Consider the following 22448-nt stretch of genomic DNA (forward strand, 5'->3'; position numbering starts at 1 on the left):
TATGGTGGAAAATAAGTATTTGGTCAATAACAAAAGTTTATCTCAATACTTTGTTATATACCATTTGTTGGCAATGACAGAGGTCAAACGTTTTCTGTAAGTCTTCACAAGGTTTTCACACACTGTTGCTGGTATTTTGGCCCATTCCTCCATACAGATCTCCTCTAGAGCAGTGATGTTTTGGGGCTGTTGCCAGGCAACACAGACTTTCAACTCCCTCCAAAGATTTTCTATGGGGTTGAGATCTGGAGACTGGCTAGGCCACTCCAGGACCTTGAAATGCTTCTTACAAAGCCACTCCTTCGTTGCCCGGGCGGTGTGTTTGGGATCATTGTCATGCTGAAAGACCCAGCCACATTTCATCTTCAATGCCCTTGCTGATGGAAGGAGGTTTTCACTCAAAATCTCACGATACATGGCCCCATTCATTCTTTCCTTTACACTGGTCAGTCGTCCTGGTTCCTTTGCAGAAAAACAGCCCCAAAACATGATGTTTCCACCCCCATGCTTCACAGGAGGTATGTTGTTCTTTGGATGCAACTCTTTGTCCTCCAAACACGACGAGTTGAGTTTTTACCAAAAAGTTATATTTTGGTTTCATCTGACCATATGACATTCTCCCAATCTTCTTCTGGATCATCCAAATGCTCTCTAGCAAACTTCAGACGGGACTGGACATGTACTGGCTTAAGCAGGGGGACACGTCTGGCACTGCAGAATTTGAGTCCCTGGCGGCGTAGTGTGTTACTGATGGTAGGCTTTGTTACTTTGGTCCCAGCTCTCTGCAGGTCATTCACTAGGTCCCCCCGTGTGGTTCTGGGATTTTTGCTCACCGTTCTTGTGATCATTTTGACCCCACGGGGTGAGATCTTGTGTGGAGCCCCAGATCGAGGGAGATTATCAGTGGTCTTGTATGTCTTCCATTTCCTAATAATTGCTCCCACAGTTGATTTCTTCAAACCAAGCTGCTTACCTATTGCAGATTCAGTCTTCCCAGCCTGGTGCAGGTCTACAATTTTGTTTCTGGTGTCCTTTGACAGCTCTTTGGTCTTGGCCATAGTGGAGTTTGGAGTGTGACTGTTTGAGGTTGTGGACAGGTGTCTTTTATACTGATAACAAGTTCAAACAGGTGCCATTAATACAGGTAACGAGTGGAGGACAGAGGAGCCTCTTAAAGAAGAAGTTACAGGTCTGTGAGAGCCAGAAATCTTTCTACTGCCAAGTTTACACCGTCACTATTGCACTGAAATGTTTTGATCGGGAAGTTGTCTAAATGGGTTATCATTTTTTGTTAGCGAGTGAAGGAAAAGCAGCCAACAAGTGCTCAGTATATGTGGGAACTCCTTCAAGACGGTTGGAAAAGCATTCCTCATGAAGCTGGTTGAGGGAATGCCAAGAGTGTGCAAAGCTGTCATCAAGGCAAAGGGTTGCTACTTTTAAGAATCTCAAATATAAAATGTATTTTATGTTTAACACTTTTTTGGTTACTACATGATTCCATATTTTTTATTTCATCGTTTTGATGTCTTCACTATTATTCTACAATGTAGAAAATAGTACAAATAAAGAAACCCTGGAATGAGTAGGTGTGTCCAAACCTTTGACTGGTACTGTATATGACATGAGCTTCAGAGATGGTGACTGTTACATTTAGGAACTGTCATCATAATTGTATTGCTGTAGTAGTAGTAGTGTTGTTGATTTAATTGAATTATGATACAATTGATTATTTCACCATAGTAGATCACCATCTTTTAATCCACAGCCTCACCAACAGAAGTGAAGTCTGCAGGTAACTGGTCTCATCAAAACCTTATACTTTGGGGCGGCAGGTAACCTAGTGGTTAGAGGGTTGGACTAGTAACCGAAAGGTTACAAGATCGAATCCCCGAGCTGACAAGGTAAAAATCTGTCGTTCAAGGCAGTTAACCCACTGTTCCTTGGCCGTCATCGAAAATAAGAACTTGTTCTTATTAACTGACTTGCCTAGTTAAATAAAGGTTCAATTTAAAATAAAATAAAAATACTTGTCTTAGTCTCATCAACTCAAAATCATAAGCAATAATAATATGAGGAATTAAATTGTGAAGTACTCATATTCTCCTCATGGTTCTGTGTTGTAAAATAAATTGTGTGTGCTCCATGTGTCACGGCCGTCGAAAGAAGTGGACCAAGGTGCAGCGTGGTGAGCGTACATTTTCCTTTTCATTAGATAATGTCACCAACAAACGAAAAACAACTGTGAAGGTTACAGGGCAAAGTGCCACATCAAAGACAACTACCCACAAACACAGGTGGGAAAAATGGCTGCCTAAGTTTGGTTCCCAATCAGGGACAACGATAGATAGCTGTCCCTGATTGAGAACCATACCCGGCCAAAACAAAGAAACACAAAAACATAGAAAATGGAACATAGAATGCCCACCCCACATCACACCCTGACCTAACCAAATAGAGAAATAAAACATCTCTCTAAGGTCAGGGCATGACACCATGCTGATTCTACCTGCAGTTTAAGCTATCTCATAAACTGCACCAAAAACTGTAACTACTATATTCTTTATGGTCTGGCACTTTATCAAGTGACTTCTTTTGTTAAAGGTCCTGCACAGTCAAAATCATGTTTTTCATGAAATGTGATAATATTTGGATTAAATCAGATCAGAAGTATGAAAAATTACTGTTGCTTCTGCATTGATAAAGTTGTATCATAAAGTCCCCTCTCCTTTGTCCACCACTTGGATTCAGGAGCTGTGGGGATATTAAGGGCTTTTTGTGATGTCATAAAATCATCAAATTTGAATACACCAATGGTAACATCTCATTTTCTTACCTAATTTAAATAACTACCGCCTTGTAACCAACATCGCAGAATGGTGTGGTTTACATGGCAGAATGGTGTGGTTTACATAGCAGAATGGTGTGGTTTACATAGCAGAATGGTGTGGTTTACATAGCAGAACGGTGTGGTTTACATAGCAGAACGGTGTGGTTTACATAGCAGAACGGTGTGGTTTACATAGCAGAATGGTGTGGTTTACATAGCAGAATGGTGTGGTTTACATGGCAGAATGGTGTGGTTTACATATCAGAATGGTGTGGTTTACATATCAGAATGGTGTGGTTTACATGGCAGAACGGTGTGGTTTACATATCAGAATGGTGTGGTTTACATAGCAGAACGATTTGGTTTACATAGCTGAACGGTGTGGTTTACATAGCAGAACGGTGTGGTTTACATAGCAGAACGGTGTGGTTTACATAGCAGAACGGTGTGGTTTACATAGCAGAATGGTGTGGTTTACATGGCAGAACGGTGTGGTTTACATAGCAGAATGGTGTGGTTTACATGGCAGAACGGTGTGGTTTACATAGCAGAACGGTGTGGTTTACATAGCAGAACGGTGTGGTTTACATAGCAGAACGGTGTGGTTTACATAGCAGAACGGTGTGGTTTACATAGCAGAACGGTGTGGTTTAAATAGCAGAATGGTGTGGTTTACATAGCAGAATGGTGTGGTTTACATAGCAGAATGGTGTGGTTTACATAGCAGAATGGTGTGGTTTACATAGCAGAACGGTGTGGTTTACATAGCAAGGTGTTTGATGAATAGGGGAAACCTGTATATATATTTTCTAAGGCAAATATACTTATAGGTTTCCGCCTTCATCTGGGTCTGATGTTAGCTAGTTACTGGCTAGCTAGGTTTTTCACCAGCATGAAACAAACGTGGGGGAAGGGTAGCCCAAAACTCAGACTAATTGTCAGGTCATTACATCAAGAGACATGCCAAACATGAGATTCATACAAACTTCTTGACATCATCGATGGTCATGATATATGAACGTTGTCTGACAGTCAATACACACTGAGTGGACAAAACACCGGCTCTTTCCATGACAGACTGACCAGGTGAAAGCTACGATCGCTTATCAATGTCACTTGTTAAATCAATTTAAAACAGTGTAGATGAAGGGGAGGAGACGGGTTAAATCATATTTTTTTTAGGCTTGAGACATTTGAGACATGGATTGTGTATGTGTGCCATTCAGAGGGTGTTTCCTATGTGTATCAACAGTGGTCCACCACCCAAAGAACATTCAGCCAATTTGACACAACTGTGGGAAGCATTTGAGTCAACATGGACCAGCATCCCTGCGGAACGCTTTCCACACCTTGTAGAGTCCATACCCCCAACGAATTGACATTGTTCTAAGGGGGGTGCTTCTCAATATTAGGAAGGTGTTCTTAAATGTGTTCTACACTCAGTGTGTTTATATGTAAGGTACCCAGACCTCACCCTGTAAAGTTTCAACAAAAATTGTCCAAGATGATCTAGCTAGCTAAATTCCATTTGGGTTAGCTAGCTAAATTCCATTTGGGCTAGCTAGCTAAATTATATAGCCACCATTATTTCTTTATTGATGCTGTTACAATAACCAAACCATTTGTGAAACCATGCTATGAGTTGCTTTGTCTATCACCAAATTTGCTTGATATAATCTCATCGCAACACTGCCTCCATGTTGCTTGACATAGGCGGTTCCCAAGGTGAGCTCCCCAGCCTCTCCTATAAGCCTGCGGTAAACACAGTCTTTATCAGCTAATGTCACTTTTTGTCAATTTGTGGACATTTATGTAATAATAAAAAACACATAAAGCATAAAGGCTTCATAATTCATAAAGTTCATGTTGACTGACTGATATTATCTCATAGAACAAAACGTATAAGATCTCCAAAACCTGCGTTAACCTCGGGCTTATTTGGGGGTTTTATCCCAAAAACTCTATTCATTCCCCGTAGGGATGGCTGAAAGAACTAGCGGTAACCCATTTCCCGGTTTTTGGACTACAAGCTGGCGAGCTCTATTGCGGATAAAATGCTGTGCCTGGTGACGTAGTGCACATATAAATAACTTGGCGTAGTGCACATAAAAATAAATTCCCATGTACTGAATGGAAAATCTAAGTTAAATGGGTTTCCATAACATTTTCAGCTCTACTGATGATTTTGTCACAACAACTGTTGCGTTAAATAGCAAATGTGCCCACTCTGGTCTTGGCAAGTGCGCTCTCGTCAACAGCTCACAGATAAAGTGGGGTTAGGATACCTAAATTATGAGATAATTTGTATTAGTCAAACGGCAGCCAATCATAGATCAACATGTCCCCAGAATAAGACCCTCGATATTTATTGGAAATGAGCATTAAGCTCATCACCATGCACATTCACTACCCTGTGAACTTTATCATACTTTATTTCACCTGAAGCCTAATAAACTGCGTGCTTTCCCGAGTCATAATGGAAGGACCACACAACATATCGCGTGACTACAAGTTTACCTTGATAAAATGGTTATTATATCAATATTTGCGCATAAATGCGTTTTCCACCACCAATTCTCACAATTAATTTTACCTACACAAAAAGAGCCCGCCATGTCGAAAGAACGTATTGTCTGTCGGCATTTATCAGTGTACGAGCATTTCCTGTTTCCATCAGCCCGGTCGTGACTATCTTTCATGCGCCAGGTAATTAATCCGCATCAAATGGTTGGATGGAGACCTGGTTACTCAAAATGCTATTTTACAGACTCAGAATGACTGTTCGGGACCTTTAGCAAGTGTAAACAAGTTATATTTTTATCCACAGTTACACCAGAAGATGGCGCTACAGCGGGTAAATATAATTTCCTGTCTTCACCGGGAGATTTAGTTAAGAGTTCCTTAATTTAATGCCTGATTATTGCAGCGAACACAATCGTGTATTTTATTTTTTGAATCCTAAACACGAGAAATAAAACATCAGTTACTAGATATAGTGTACATAGCCAAGTGCTCTGATATAGCAATATAAATACATTCATGTAGATATATTCACCTGACTAAGGTGCAGTCTCCCACTACAGAGACAACCATACTCACCACCTCGACATAGCCATGGCACAAACTGCTAACAGGAAGTCAGTGTGTTGGCACAATCAACAAAACCATAAACATTTTGAATGTCTTCAATTACAAGTATTTAATGTAGACTCATCACACACAACAGGGAACTTGTTGTTTCCATACATCAACATAAAAGGTGACATCACCGTGAAAATATCGTCTTATCAAACAACGTGACTGTGGTACACTGGCAGCTGACTACAAGATCAGGGACTGTTTTAATGTTGTGACCCAAACATCTTTATATCTGTATGTAACCGATGTGAAATGGCTAGCAAGTTAGTGGTGATGCGCGCTAATAGCGTTTCAATCGGTGACTTCACTTGCTCTGAGACCTTGAAGTAGTAGTTCCCCTAACGATGCTTCGAGGGTGACTGTTGTTTATGTGTACAGAGGGTCCCTGGTTCAAGCCCGGGTCGAGCAAGGGGGACGGACTAAAGTTATACTGTTACATTGTCTCATCTGGGGTGCCAGCCGAGGCATTTATGGAGCGATGGGTAACGATGCTTCGTGGGTGACAGTTGTTGATGTGTGTAGAGGGTCCCTGGTTCGAGCCCAGGTTGAGACGGAAGCAATACTGTTACATTGGTGACATCACCGTGAGAATGTCATCTTATCGTCTTAAAAAACAACGTGACTGTGTTACTATGGTACTCTGGCAGCTGACTACAAGATCAGGGACTGTTTTAATGTTGTGACCCAAACATTTGTATATCTGTATATTGTGCAGAAGCTTATATAATGGTATTTCTAAGCTTTTTAAAAATATAAATGTCATAATTTTTTTTTACATAAAAAATGTTGATGGATGGTCGATGATACCAATGAATTTATGTTTGCAGATTACAAGATCAACAACTGATATTTGAATGATCTTCTACTGTGACATGATATTTCTACTGTGACATACAGCTTAGGCTAGCGTTTTTATTGTTAATACATTAGTAGTTATTAATGAATCTTCATTTTCTTATTATGTACACTAGATGACCAAAAGTATGTGGACACCTGCTTATCCAACATCTCATCACAAAATCATGGGCATTAATAATGAGTTGGTCCCCCTTCGCTGCTATAACAGCCTTCGCTCTTCTGGGAAGGCTTTCCACTAGATGTTGGAACATTGCTGCGGGGACTTACTTACATTCAGCCACAAGAGCATTAGTGAGGTCGGGTACTGATGTTGTGCGATTAGGCCTGGCTCACAGTCAGCATTCCAATTTATCCCAAAGGTGTTTGATGGGGTTGAGGTCAGGGCTCTGTGCAGGCCAATCATGTTCTTCCACAATGATCTCAACAAACCAGTTTTGCATGGGACTCGCTTTGTGCACAGGGGCAGTGTTATGATTAAACAGGAATCATCTAGAACGTAATTTTAGCGTTAAGATCTCCCTTCACTGGAACTAAGGGGCCTAGCACCGAACCATGAAAAACATCCTCAGACCATTTTTCCTCCTCCACCAAACCTTACAGTTGGCGCTATGCATTGTGGCAGGTAGCGTTCTCCAAACCCAGATTTGTCCGTCAGACTGCCAGATGGTGAAGCGTGATTCATCACAGTTCTTATGCGGACGTTGCTTCCAGAGGCAGTTTGGAACTAGGTAGAGTGTTGCAACCGAGGACAAACAATTTATACGCGCTACGCACTTCAGCACTCGGCGGTCCCATTCTGTGAGCTTGTGTGGCCTACCACTTCACAGCTGAGCCGTTGTTGCTCCTAGACGTTTCCACTTCACAATAACAGCACTTACAGTTGACCAGGGCAGATCTAGCAGGGAATACGTTTGATGAACTGATTTATTGGAAAGGTGGCATCCTATGACGATGTCCATGTTGAAAGTCACTGAGCTCTTCAGTAAGGCCATTCTACTGCCAATGTTTGTCTATGGAGATTGCATGGCTGTGTGCTCGATTTTATACACCTGTCAGCAACGGGTGTGGTTGAAATAGCCGAATCCACTCATTTTAAGGGTTGTCCACATACTTTTGTATATATAGTGTATGCAATGTATATTGATCGTCCAACCCTCCATAATAAAATGAGACAGCAGACAGAGCTTAATAATTGACATACAATGTATTTATTCATTTTTGGTTATTTTCTGCCATTTAGAACTTTCCGTTGTGTACATTTTGTCTCTGTAGCAACTGTTTTTTTAAAAAGTCTAAAAAGGAAAAATACAATCGCTGCTAAACACCTAAAAGGGACGACATGCTTGGAAGACGAGAAACAGTCAATTTTTTTTCTTTATTTTTCTTGTTATGCATTTTTTCATTCTTCTTCTTCTTCTTCTTCTTTTTGAGTAACATGATGCGTCCACGTCAGGCTCCAACACACGCGGCTGGTGCGGCTTTGTGAAACAGTATTAGAAAAAAAAAAAACTACATGTGACTCTAAATTATCTTCTTTTTTTTAAACGAGAGAAAAATAAGTGGTTATAAAAATAAAGAAAAAGACTTGATGTCAGACGATGGAGGAAGAGAGAGGAGGAGAGAGGTGTAGAGAGAGAGGAGAGAGAGAGAGAGAGTAGGAGAGAGAGGAGGAGAGAGAGGAGGAGAGAGAGAGGAGAGAGAGAGGAGGAGAGAGGTGTAGAGAGAGAGAGAGGAGAGAGAGAGAGGAGGAGAGAGATAGAGAGAGAGGAGAGAGAGAGGAGGAGAGAGAGAGGAGAGAGAGAGGAGGAGAGAGGAGGAGAGAGGAGAGAGGAGAGAGAGAGAGGAGGAGAGAGAGGAGGAGAGAGAGAGAGAGAGGAGGAGAGAGAGGAGGAGAGAGAGAGGAGAGAGAGAGAGAGGAGAGAGAGAGAGAGGAGAGAGAGAGGAGAGAGAGAGAGAGAGGAGAGAGGGAGGAGAGAGAGGAGGAGAGAGGAGGAGAGAGAGGAGGAGAGAGAGAGAGGAGAGAGAGAGAGAGGAGAGAGAGGAGGAGAGAGGGAGGAGAGAGAGGAGAGGAGGAGAGAGAGAGGAGAGAGGAGGAGAGAGGAGGAGAGAGAGAGGAGGAGAGAGAGGGGGATGGGGGAGGGAGGGAGAGGAGGAGAGAGAGAGGGATGGGGGGAGGGAGAGGAGGGGGAGAGAGAGAGGAGGGAAGAGCTAGGGGGTTATGTTGCATCGGGAGTGGAGGGGGGGAGGATGGGGGAAGAGAGAGGAGGGAAGAGCTAGGGTGTTATGTTGCATCGGGACTGGAGGGGGAGAGGGATGGGGGAGAAGAGGGGGGAGGATGGTGTGGAGGGAGAGGAGGGGGATGCTCAGGTACAGGTAAAGCAGGGGGAAGTTGTTTCAGTTTGAGGTACGACTGATATGTGGGGGGGGGGGGGGGGGGGGGGTAGAGGGGTGGCTGTGTGAGGGTGGAGGAAGTGGAATTTGAAGGGTAGAGGGGTGGGGGGCGTTTGGGGTGAGTGTGTGTCTCAGTTTGAGGTGTCCGAGTGCACGCTGCCCGGTGCCCCGTGAGGGGGGGTGAGGGAGGGGGGGTCGGTGCTGTCCTGCCATCCACTATCAACCTGGAGAGAGAGAGAGAGAGAGAAAGGGAAGCGAGGAGGGAGAGAGAAAGAGAAGCGAGGAGGGAGAGAGAAAGAGAAGGAGAGAGAGATGAAAAGAGGGAGGGAAAAATATTTGATAAAAGACATCAATTGAAGGTATTCACATGAGTTGGTCACCCACCTACAATATCTGTTTTAAAAAACTGGCATAGACAGTGGTGGTAAACAAAGTGTTACCATAGATACTGACATGAAGACAGTGGGGAGGAAACAGAGTATTACCATAGATACTGACATGAAGACAGTGGAGAGGAAACAGTGTTTCCATAGATACTCACATGGAGACAGTGGGGAGGAAACAGAGTATTACCATAGATACTGACATGGAAACAGAGTGTTACCATAGATACTGACATGAAGACAGTGGTGGTAAACAGAGTGTTACCATAGATACTGACATGAAGACAGTGGAGAGGAAACAGTGTTTCCATAGATACTGACATGAAGACAGTGCTTGTAAACATAGTGTTACCATAGATACTGACATGAAGACAGTGCTTGTAAACATAGTGTTACCATAGATACTGACATGAAGACAGTGGTGGTAAACAGAGTGTTACCATAGATACTGACATGAAGACAGTGGAGAGGAAACAGTGTTTCCATAGATACTGACATGAAGACAGTGCTTGTAAACATAGTGTTACCATAGATACTGACATGAAGACAGTGCTTGTAAACATAGTGTTACCATAGATACTGACATGAAGACAGTGGTGGTAAACATAGTGTTACCATAGATACTGACATGAAGACAGTGGTGGTAAACATAGTGTTACCATAGATACTGACATGAAGACAGTGCTTGTAAACAGAGTGTTACATAGATACTGACATGAAGACAGTGCTTGTAAACATAGTGTTACCATAGATACTGACATGAAGACAGTGGAGAGGAAACAGAGTGTTACCATAGATACTGACATGGAAACAGAGTTTTACAATAGATACTGACATGAAGACAGTGTTACCATAGATACTGACATGAAGACAGAGTGTTACCATAGATACTGACATGAAGACAGTGGGGAGGAAACAGAGTGTTACCATAGATACTGACATGAAGACAGTGCTTGTAAACATAGTGTTACCATAGATACTGACATGAAGACAGTGGTGGTAAACAGAGTGTTACCATAGATACTGACATGGAGACAGTGGGGAGGAAACAGAGTGTTACCATAGATACTCACATGGAGACAGTGGGGAGGAAACAGAGTTCCTCCAGGCAGCTCCTCATAACATCCCGTCAGGAGTGTAGCACGGTGCTGGGTATCCACCTGGAGGAACAGACCAGCAGGGGGCGCTTTACACACTAGTACAGACTAATACTACATTTATACACACACTGGTACACACTAATACTACTACATTTATAAACACTAATACTACATTTATACACACTAACACTACATTTATACACACACTGGTACACACCAATACTACATTTATACACACTAACACTACATTTATACACACATTGGTACACACTAATACTACATTTATACACACACTGGTACACACTAATACTACATTTATACACACACTGGTACACACTAATACTAAATTTATACACACTAACACTACATTTATACACACACTGGTACACACTAATACTACATTTATACACACATTGGTACACACTAATACTACATTTATACACACACTGGTACACACTAATACTACATTTATACACACATTGGTACACACTAATACTACATTTATACACACACTGGTACACACTAATACTAAATTTATACACACACTGGTACACACTAATACTACATTTATACACACACTGGTACACACTAATACTACATTTATACACACACTGGTACACACTAATACTACATTTATACACACACTGGTACACACTAATACTACATTTATACACACTAACACTACATTTATACACACTAATACTACATTTATACACAAACTGGTACACATACTAATACATTTATACACACACTAACACACAGACTGTTGCACATTAACACTGCAAACTCAAACACTAATACACTAACACACACAGATACACACACAGATACACACACACACACACATACACACACACACACATACATACACACACACACACACACACACTACTAAAAGGTACAACTGAACAGGGGTCAGAGGGGCTCTATAGGGGCTGGGGGGTTGGTAGCTGATACTACTAAAAGATACAACTGAACAGGGGTCAGAGGGGCTCTATAGGGGCTGGGGGGTTGGTAGCTGATACTACTAAAAGGTACAACTGAACAGGGGTCAGAGGGGCTCTATAGGGGCTGGGGGGGTTGGTAGCTGATACTACTAAAAGGTACAACTGAACAGGGGTCAGAGGGGCTCTATAGGGGCTGGGGGGTTGGTAGCTGATACTAAGGGGTACCAATGATACCACCAGGAACACAGGTGGCAGCTCGGGGGGATTGAGGGGGGGCAGGAGAGAGGAACAAGCAGCTATAACAGGGGAACCATTTTGGGGAGGGGGATCAGGGGGGTCTTACTGCAGGCCTACCTGAGGCTGCAGAGGAGGGTTGAGAAATAACCCCTCCCCATTGGTCGGGTGTAAACCGGGGTGGGCGTGGCCTGTGTTGGGCCGACTGTACGACCCTGGCGAGCCTGCGGAATGTCATAACCAGCCAATCAGGAGAGAGGCTTTTGTGGCAGGGAGCGGTTGATTGGTGGGGCGGGTAATAAGAGGCGGGTTTAAACTTTGTTAGAAGGGAGACTATGGAAGAGGTAATTGTGTGAAAAAGATGTGGCTGGTCTTGGTGGTGCCGCTGTGTGTGTTTGTATGCGGGCGAGCGCGTGAAATGCACCCCCACGTGGTCTACGACTGTGTGTGTTTGATGTCCAAATGTGTGTGATGTCCGAGCGTGAGTGATCCTGGCGCGGACGCACACGTATGTGTGTGTGTGTGTGTGTGTGATGTCCGAGTGTGTACCTGAGTTGGGCGTGGCGGGGGAGTTGGCCTGGCTGGCCTGTGAGGAGACGCTGGCTGCATCTACAGCTGTTTTCACAGCATACAGGTTCGCTTCCTCCTGGAACTTCCCTATGTTCTTCTTGTACCTGATCCTCTTGTTCCCAAACCAGTTAGACACCTGAAAGAGAGAAGTAGGGGCGGGGAGTAGAGGGGGGAGAGAGAGAGAGAGAGAGAGAAGTAGAGGGGGGGGGGGGGGGGGGGCAGGGAGAGAGACGTAGGGGGGGCAGTGAGAGAAGTAGGGGGGGGGGGGGGGGGGCAAGGAGAGAAGTAGGGTGGGGGGGGGGGGGGGCAAGGAGAGAAGTAGGGGGGGAGAGAGGGGGGGGGGACGTAGGGGGGGCAGGGAGAGAGAAGCGTAGGGGGGCAGGAAGAGAAGTAGGGGGTGAGAGGGAGAGAGAGAGAGAGAGAGAGGGAAGTAGGGGGCAGGGGAGGGAGAGAGGGGGGGCAGGGGAGGGAGAGAGGGGGGGGGGCAGGAAGAGAAGTAGGGGGGGAGGGAGAAGTAGGAGAGAGAGAGAGAGAGAGAGAGAGGGAAGTAGGGGGCAGGGGAGGGAGAGAGGGGGGGGGGGCAGGGAGCAAAATAGAGGAGGAGAGGGAGGGGGGATAAGGAGGGATGGGAACAGTAGTGACAATATGAACAGCAGTATTAATACCTCCTATAACCCCCTACCCTGACCTCAGACATTGACCCCTGTCACCCCTGTGTGACCCCAGTTTGACCCTTATGTAGCAGACATGAGCCGGGCTCACATTCTCGTGATGAGGTAGCAATGCCTGCAACTTCAAAATCATTGTCACCAAGGGGGAATTTCCTCTTGGGCTAACAGTCAAGTCGTTGGTTTCTCCCATGGGAGACCAGGGTTCAGATCCTACCTCCCGTAACCCTCTACCCTAATATTAACAGTAGTATTAATACCTCCTATAACCCTCTACCATAATATTAATACCTCCTATAACCCTCTACCATAATATTAATACCTCCTATAACCCTCTACCATAGTATTAATACCTCCCATAACCCTCTACCATAATATTAATACCTCCCATAACCCTCTACCATAATATTAATACCTCCCACAACCCTCTACCCTAATATTAACAGTAGTATTAATACCTCCTATAACCCTCTACCATAATATTAATAACTCCCATAACCCTCTACCCTAATATTAATACCTCCCATAACCCTCTACCCTAATATTAACAGTAGTATTAATACCTCCTATAACCCTCTACCATAATATTAATACCTCCTATAACCCTCTACCATAATATTAATACCTCCCATAACCCTCTACCATAATATTAATACCTCCTATAACCCTCTACCATAATATTAATACCTCCCACAACCCTCTACCATAATATTAATACCTCCTATAACCCTCTACCATAATATTAATACCTCCTATAACCCTCTACCATAATATTAATACCTCCCATAACCCTCTACCATAATATTAATACCTCCCACAACCCTCTACCATAATATTAATACCTCCTATAACCCTCTACCATAATATTAATACCTCCCACAACCCTCTACCATAATATTAATACCTCCCATAACCCTCTACCATAATATTAATACCTCCTATAACCCTCTACCATAATATTAATACCTCCCATAACCCTCTACCATAATATTAACACCTCCTATAACCCTCTACCATAATATTAATACCTCCCATAACCCTCTACCATAATATTAACACCTCCTATAACCCTCTACCATAATATTAACAGTAATATTAACACCTCCTATAACCAAAGGTCAAGACGTTGGTTTCTCCCATGGGAGACCAGGGTTCAGATCCCGCCCGTGATACTTCTGTGGCCCTAGTTTGACCCTATTTGACCTCTGACCTGAGAGACGGTGATGGCACACTTCTTGGCCAGTTCCTCCTTGGCCTCCTCACTGGGGTAGGGGTTAGACAGGTGGGAGTAGAAGTACTCATTCAGCACCTCAGTAGCCTGCTTGTTGAAGTTACGTCTCTTCCGTCTGACCAGGGAGAGAGAGAGGGAGGTCAGAGAGAGCGAGAGAGAGAGGGGACGTGAGAGAGACACAGAGCGAGAGAGAGAGGGGAGGTGAGAGAGACACAGAGAGAGGTGAGACAGAGACAGAGAGAGAGAGGAGGGGGGAGGTGAGAGAGAGAGACACCCACAAACACACACACACATCCACACTGTCTCTCTCCGTCTCTCTCACCTGGCGTCGAGGAATCTGGAGCGCAGGATCATGACGGCCTCACAGGTGCTCTGTTTGAGCTGCATCTGGATGGAGCTGAACTTGCGGTGGATGATCCCCACCATGCGCTCGATCTCCTTGGGAGAGATGGGCCGCGTGCGACTCTGCTCCCTCAGCAGGTTCATCACGTGGTTGGTGAACTCACTGCACGCCTGGGGAGGGTGGAGAGGAGAGGAGAGGAGAGGAGAGGAGAGGAGAAGGAGGAGGAGAGGAGGAGGAGGGGAGAGGAGGAGGAGAGGAGAGGAGAGGAGAAGGAGGAGGGAGGGGAGAGGAGAGGAGGAGAGGAGAGGAGAGGAGGAGGAGAGGAGGAGGGAGGGGAGAGGAGGAGGAGGAGGAGGGGAAAGGAGGAGGAGAGGAGAGGAGGAGGAGGAGGGAGGAGGAGGGGATGAAGGAAGGAGGAGAGGAGGAGGAAGGAGGAGGAAGGAGGAGGGGAGGGATGAAGGAGGAGGGAGGAAGGAGATGTCATTTTTTTCTGAAGGTACTGGTCGTGTCTGAATACCCATACTGAGTTCTAAATAGTAGTCTGTGAAATCTCTAAATGCCAGGAGGTCATCAGGCTTTTCATCTCCTAGAATTCACTGCACCCTACTCAGGAAGAGACGGATCCTTTCATCTCGTAGAATTCACTGCACACTACTCAGGAAGAGACGGATCCTTTCATCTCGTAGAATTCACTGCACACTACTCAGGAAGAGATGGATCCTTTCATCTAGTAGAATTCACTGCACACCACTCAGGAAGAGAATGATCTTTTCATCTAGTAGAATTCACTGCACACTACTCAGGAAGAGAATGATATTTTCATCTAGTAGAATTCACTGCACACTACTCAGGAAGAGACGGATCTTTTCATCTAGTAGAATTCACTGCACACTACTCAGGAAGAAACGGATCTTTTCATCTAGTAGAATTCACTGCACACTACTCACGAAGAGAAGGATTTTTTCATCTGTTTGAAAACAGCTGATTATCAGATTAGGGGAGGAACAACGAATGGCGAGGAACAAGCGTGATTGGATGATGCCTTCTCAGTATGGAGTAGTATGTTGATATTTCAGGATTCCTGCATTCGTTGTCACAAAACAGTATCTTCTAAACGGTATGTAGTACTACTAATACACAGTATGTAGTTTTAGTAAGTAGTAGGCAAGACAGATTTCAGACACGCCCCCTCCACCCCCCTCCTTCTCTCAGCTGTTTTTGGATAGTGTGTGTTCCCTCCTACCTGTTCATATTTCTCCAGTTCAGAGTGGTATATTCCTCTGATCTGAGTCAGCTTGGCCCTGTAGTCTGAGTGTTCTATACTGCCGTCGTTAGGGGAACCGCCTGCGGCCGCCGCCGCCACAGCCGCTGCCGCCGCCGAGGCCCCGCCCTTCTCTGGGCCGGACACGCCCTCTGCCAGCAACATGTTGTCCAATCGCATGATCTGAGGATCTGGTGGATCCTCATCCTGGATGCCACGGATACTGAGGACTGGAGAGGAGAGAGAGAGAGACAAGCACAAGGGTTAGAAAGATGAATAGAGAGAGAGATGGAGAGAGAGAGAGAGACAAGCACAAGGGCTAGAAAGACGAATAGAGAGAGAAACAAGCACAAGGGTTAGAAAGACGAATAGAGAGAGAGACAAGCACAAGGGTTAGAAAGACCAATAGAGAGAGAGACAAGCACAGGGGTTAGAAAGATGAATAGAGAGAGAGACAAGTACAAGGGTTAGAAAGACGAATAGAGAGAGAGAAACAAGCACAAGGGTTAGAAAGACGAATAGAGAGAGAGACAAGTACAAGGGTTAGAAAGATGAATAGAGAGAGAGACAAGCACAAGGGTTAGAAAGATGAATAGAGAGAGAGACAAGCACAAGGGTTAGAAAGACGAATAGAGAGAGAGCGAGGGAGAAAAAGATGATTAGAGAGATGAACGTGGGGGTGAGAGATGGAGAGAGAGAGAGGTTAGAGAGATGAACAGAGAGAGATGAACAGAGAGGTGAGGGAGAGAGTAGAAATCGACAAAGAGGGAGAGAGCACATTTCTTCAGTGAAAACAATGTACTGAGCAAATGTTGAATTGGCTTTTTACCAAATTACTGTACGACAGACCACGTATTCACCCTGCACACTAGACGTCGACCGATTAATCGTAATGGCCGGTTAATTTGGGCCGATTTCAAGTTTTCATAAAAATATAAAAAAATTACACCTTTATTTTATCTTTATTTAACTAGGCAAGTCAGTTAAGAACACATTCTTATTTTCAATGACAGCCTAGGAACAGTGGGTTAACTGCCTTGTTCAGGGGCAGAACGACAGATTTTCACCTTGTCAGCTCAGGGGATTCAATCTTGCAACCTTACGGTTAACTAGTCCAACGCTCTAACCACCTGCCTCTCATTGCACTGTTATGCGAATGCAGTAAGCCAAGGTAAGTTGCTAGCAAGCATTAAACTAATCCCATAAAAAACAATCAATCAATCAATCATAATCACTAGTTAACTACACATGGTTGATGATATTACTAGTTTCCCTAGCGTGTCCTGCGTTGCATATAATCGATGTGGTGCGTATCGTTGCTCCAATGTGTACCTAACCATGAACATCAATGCCTTTCTTAAAATCAATACACAGAAGTATATATTCTTAAACCTGCATATTTAGCTAAAAGAAATCCAGGTTAGCAGGCAATATTAACCAGGTGAAATTGTGTCACTTCTCTTGTGTTCATTGCACCCAGAGTCAGGGTATATGCAACAGTTTGGGGCGCCTAATTTGCCAGAATTTTACGTAATTGTGACATAACGTTGAAGGTTGCAATGTAACAGGAATATTTAGACTGAGGGATGCCACCCATTAGATAAAATACAGAACGGTTCCATATTTCACTGAAAGAATAAACATTTTGTTTTCGAGATGATAGTTTCCGGATTCGACCATATTAATGACCTAAGGCTCGTATTTCTGTGTGTCATTATGTTATAACTAAGTCTATGATTTGATAGTGCAGTCTGACTGAGTGGTGGTAGGCACCAGCAGGCTCGTAAGCATTCATTCAAACAGCACTTTCATGCGTTTTGCCAGTAGCTCTTTGTTGTGCGTCAAGCATTGCGCTGTTTATGACTTCAAGCCTATCAACTCCCGAGATGAGGCTGGTGTAACCGATGTGAAATGGTTAGCTAGTTAGCGGGGGGCGAGCTAATAACGTTTCAAACGTCCCCCGCTCTGAGACTTGGAGTAGTTATTCCCCTTGCTCTGCTCAATATTGTTGTAATTGTCATTATTACAAATACATTTTTAAAAATCGTCTGATTAATTGGTATCGGCGTTGAAAAATCATAATCGGTCGACCTCTAGTACCAGCCCATCTACTGAACACCCTAATTGACAAACAAAACAAAGGCAAAGTCTTCTCATGCATTGTTGATTTCCAAAAAGCTTTCGACTCAATTTGGCACGAGGGTCTGCTGTACTGATGGAAAGTGGTGTTGGGGGAAAAACAACATAATATCAATGTACATCAACAACAAGTGTGAAGCTTGAGGATGCAGCTTGAGCCCCACCCTCTTCAACATATATATCAATGAATTGGCGAGGGCACTAGAACAGTCTGCAGCACCCGGCCTTGGAATCTGAAGTCAAACGTGTCTCCTGTTTGGTGATCTGGTGCTTCTGTCCCCAAACAAGTAGGGCCTACAGCAGCACCTAGATCTTCTGCACAGATTCTGTCAGACCTGGGCCCTGACAGACCTGGGCCCTGTCAGACCTGGGCCCTGTCAGACCTGGGCCCTGACAGACCTGGGCCCTGACAGACCTGGGCCCTGACAGACCTGGGCCCTGACAGACCTGGGCCCTGTCAGACCTGGGCCCTGTCAGACCTGGGCCCTGTCAGACCTGGGCCCTGTCAGACCTGGGCCCTGACAGACCTGGGCCCTGACAGACCTGGGCCCTGTCAGACCTGGGCCCTGACAGTAAATCTCAGTAAGACAAAAATAATGGTGTTCCAAAAAAGATCCAGTTGCCAGGACCACAAATACAAATTCCACCTAGACACCGTTGCCCTAGAGCACACAGAAAACTATACATACCTCGGCCTAAGCATCAGCGCCACAGGTAACTTCCACAAAGCTGTGAACGATCTGAGATACAAGACAAGATGGGCCTTCTACACCATCAAAAGGAACATTACTTTTTTTTAACTTGAATCAGTTATAGAACCCATTGCCCTTCATGGTTGTGAGGTCTGGGGTCCGCTCACCAACCAAGAATTCACAAAATTGATACTCTGCAGACAGACAGGCAGACAGTTGTAGTCCCAGCTGTGACCAGCAGAGTGCACCCATCCCCTGTTTCTAGCCCACTAGTGAGCAGACATAAGGGCCACTATAGAAGCCAGTATTGTTTCCTCCTCCATGCTCTTACATTCAGGCCTCATAACCAGTTACCAGGCTGGAAACTAATTAAGACAACTGATTGTGGGCTGATTCACCTGGTCAAGGGCTTGATCTAGCTACCCTGGTTCACCTGGTCATGGGCTTGAACTAGCTCGCCTGGTTCACCTGGTCAAGGGCTTGATCTAGCTCACCTGATTCATCTAGTCAAGGGCTTTAACTAGCTCACCTGGTTCACCTGGTCAAGGGCTTTAAATAGCTCACCTGGTTCACCTGGTCAAGGGCTTTAACTAGCTCACCTGGTTCACCTGGTCAAGGGCTTTAACTAGCTCACCTGGTTCACCTGGTCAAGGGCTTTAACTAGCTCACCTGGTTCACCTGGTCAAGGGCTTTATCAGTAGTTAACAAGTTGAATCAGATGTGTTTGCTCTGGAATAGCTACAATACATGGAATGACTGGCGGGCCCCGTGGAGAGGTTTGAGAACCACTCGTCTGATAGGTGTAGTAACGCTGTAGGAGTTAGTGGTCTCTTGGTGCGTCCCAAATGGTACTCTATTCCCCCTAGACCCATAGGGTTCTGGTCTGAATGGTACTCTATTCCCCCTAGACCCATAGGGTTCTGGTCTGAATGGTACTCTATTCCACTAGGCCCATAGGGTTCTGGTCTGAATGGTACTCTATTCCACTAGGCCCATAGGGTTCTGGTCTGAATGGTACTCTATTCCACTTGGCCCATAGGGTTCTGGTCTGAATGGTACTCTATTCCCCCTAGACCCATAGGGTTCTGGTCTGAATGTTTAATGTGTCTTACTGACTGGTGAATGACCGGTATGCTGTCTAAATATATGTGTCTGTCAGTCTGGTGTATTACTGGTTACTGATTGGTTCTCAGAAAGGCTTCTGTCAGTCTGGACCCGTCAGACATATTTAGACAACTAACCAGTAATACACCAGACTGACAGGGTACTGGTTAGGGTCCAGACTGACAGGGTACTGGTTAGGGTCCAGACTGACAGGGTACTGGTTAGGGTCCAGTCTGACAGGGTACTGGTTAGGGTCCAGTCTGACAGGGTACTGGTTAGGGTCCAGACTGACAGGGTACTGGTTAGGGTCCAGACTGACAGGGTACTGGTTAGGGTCCAGACTGACAGGGTACTGGTTAGGGTCCAGTCTGACAGGGTACTGGTTAGGGTCCAGTCTGACAGGGTACTGGTTAGGGTCCAGTCTGACAGGGTACTGGTTAGGGTCCAGACTGACAGGGTACTGGTTAGGGTCCAGACTGACAGGGTACTGGTTAGGGTCCAGACTGACAGGGTACTGGTTAGGGTCCAGTCTGACAGGGTACTGGTTAGGGTCCAGTCTGACAGGGTACTGGTTAGGGTCCAGTCTGACAGGGTACTGGTTAGGGTCCAGACTGACAGGGTACTGGTTAGGGTCCAGACTGACAGGGTACTGGTTAGGGTCCAGACTGACAGGGTACTGGTTAGGCTCCAGTCTGACAGGGTACTGGTTAGGGTCCAGTCTGACAGGGTACTGGTTAGGGTCCAGTCTGACAGGGTACTGGTTAGGGTCCAGACTGACAGGGTACTGGTTAGGGTCCAGACTGACAGGGTACTGGTTAGGGTCCAGACTGACAGGGTACTGGTTAGGGTCCAGTCTGACAGGGTACTGGTTAGGGTCCAGTCTGACAGGGTACTGGTTAGGGTCCAGACTGACAGGGTACTGGTTAGGGTCCAGACTGACAGGGTACTGGTTAGGGTCCAGACTGACAGGGTACTGGTTAGGGTCCAGTCTGACAGGGTACTGGTTAGGGTCCAGTCTGACAGAAGCGGTTCTGAGAATCAGTCTTACAGGGTACTGGTTAGGGTCCAGACTGACAGGGTACTGGTTAGGGTCCAGACTGACAGGGTACTGGTTAGGGTCCAGACTGACAGGGTACTGGTTAGGGTCCAGACTGACAGGGTACTGGTTAGGGTCCAGTCTGACAGAAGCGGTTCTGAGAATCAGTCTTACAGGGTACTGGTTAGGGTCCAGACTGACAGGGTACTGGTTAGGGTCCAGTCTGACAGAAGCGGTTCTGAGAATCAGTCTTACAGGGTACTGGTTAGGGTCCAGACTGACAGGGTACTGGTTAGGTTCCTGACTGACAGGGTACTGGTTAGGGTCCAGTCTGACAGGGTACTGGTTAGGGTCTAGTCTGACAGGCTACTGGTTAGGGTCCAGTCTGACAGAAGCGGTTCTGAGAATCAGTCTTACAGGGTACTGGTTAGGGTCCAGTCTGACAGGGTACTGGTTAGGGTCCAGACTGACAGGGTACTGGTTAGGGTCCAGACTGACAGGGTACTGGTTAGGGTCCAGACTGACAGGGTACTGGTTAGGGTCCAGACTGACAGAAGTGGTTCTGAGAATCAGTCTTACAGGGTACTGGTTAGGGTCCAGTCTGACAGGGTACTGGTTAGGGTCCAGACTGACAGGGTACTGGTTAGGGTCCAGACTGACAGGGTACTGGTTAGGGTCCAGACTGACAGGGTACTGGTTAGGGTCCAGACTGACAGAAGTGGTTCTGAGAATCAGTCTTACAGGGTACTGGTTAGGGTCCAGACTGACAGAAGTGGTTCTGAGAATCAGTCTTACAGGGTACTGGTTAGGGTCCAGTCTGACAGGGTACTGGTTAGGGTCCAGACTGACAGGGTACTGGTTAGGGTCCAGACTGACAGGGTACTGGTTAGGGTCCAGACTGACAGGGTACTGGTTAGGGTCCAGACTGACAGAAGTGGTTCTGAGAATCAGTCTTACAGGGTACTGGTTAGGGTCCAGACTGACAGGGTACTGGTTAGGGTCCAGACTGACAGGGTACTGGTTAGGGTCCAGACTGACAGAAGCGGTTCTGAGAATCAGTCTTACAGGGTACTGGTTAGGGTCCAGACTGACAGGGTACTGGTTAGGGTCCAGACTGACAGAAGCGGTTCTGAGAATCAGTCTTACAGGGTACTGGTTAGGGTCCAGACTGACAGGGTACTGGTTAGGGTCCAGACTGACAGAAGCGGTTCTGAGAATCAGTCTTACAGGGTACTGGTTAGGGTCCAGACTGACAGGGTACTGGTTAGGGTCCAGTCTGACAGGGTACTGGTTAGGGTCCAGACTGACAGAAGTGGTTCTGAGAATCAGTCTTACAGGGTACTGGTTAGGGTCCAGACTGACAGGGTACTGGTTAGGGTCCAGTCTGACAGGGTACTGGTTAGGGTCCAGACTGACAGGGTACTGGTTAGGGTCCAGACTGACAGGGTACTGGTTAGGGTCCAGACTGACAGGCTACTGGTTAGGGTCCAGTCTGACAGAAGTGGTTCTGAGAATCAGTCTTACAG

General features: G+C 45.6%; 1 protein-coding gene across 2 annotated transcripts in view; it reads right to left on the reverse strand.

Moving 5' to 3' along the window:
* Positions 1-9252: 9252 nt before the first annotated feature.
* Positions 9253-22448, reverse strand: part of LOC139370212 (pre-B-cell leukemia transcription factor 1-like) — a 33261-nt gene continuing 20065 nt past the window's right edge. The window contains exons 3-9 of one of the 2 annotated variants that reach the window (XM_071109558.1): positions 15934-16181; positions 14670-14860; positions 14327-14462; positions 12428-12584; positions 11999-12102; positions 10671-10757; positions 9253-9438 (exon numbers count right to left, since the gene is read on the reverse strand). In XM_071109558.1, coding sequence (XP_070965659.1) covers positions 9346-9438; positions 10671-10757; positions 11999-12102; positions 12428-12584; positions 14327-14462; positions 14670-14860; positions 15934-16181 — 1016 coding nt within the window. In that variant the 3' untranslated portion in view covers positions 9253-9345. The remainder of the gene's footprint in view (positions 9439-10670; positions 10758-11998; positions 12103-12427; positions 12585-14326; positions 14463-14669; positions 14861-15933; positions 16182-22448) is intronic. The other variant, XM_071109559.1, reaches the window with a different exon arrangement.

This window comes from Oncorhynchus clarkii, chromosome 17 (assembly GCF_045791955.1).
Source record: "Oncorhynchus clarkii lewisi isolate Uvic-CL-2024 chromosome 17, UVic_Ocla_1.0, whole genome shotgun sequence".
Taxonomy (NCBI): Eukaryota; Metazoa; Chordata; class Actinopteri; order Salmoniformes; family Salmonidae; genus Oncorhynchus; species Oncorhynchus clarkii.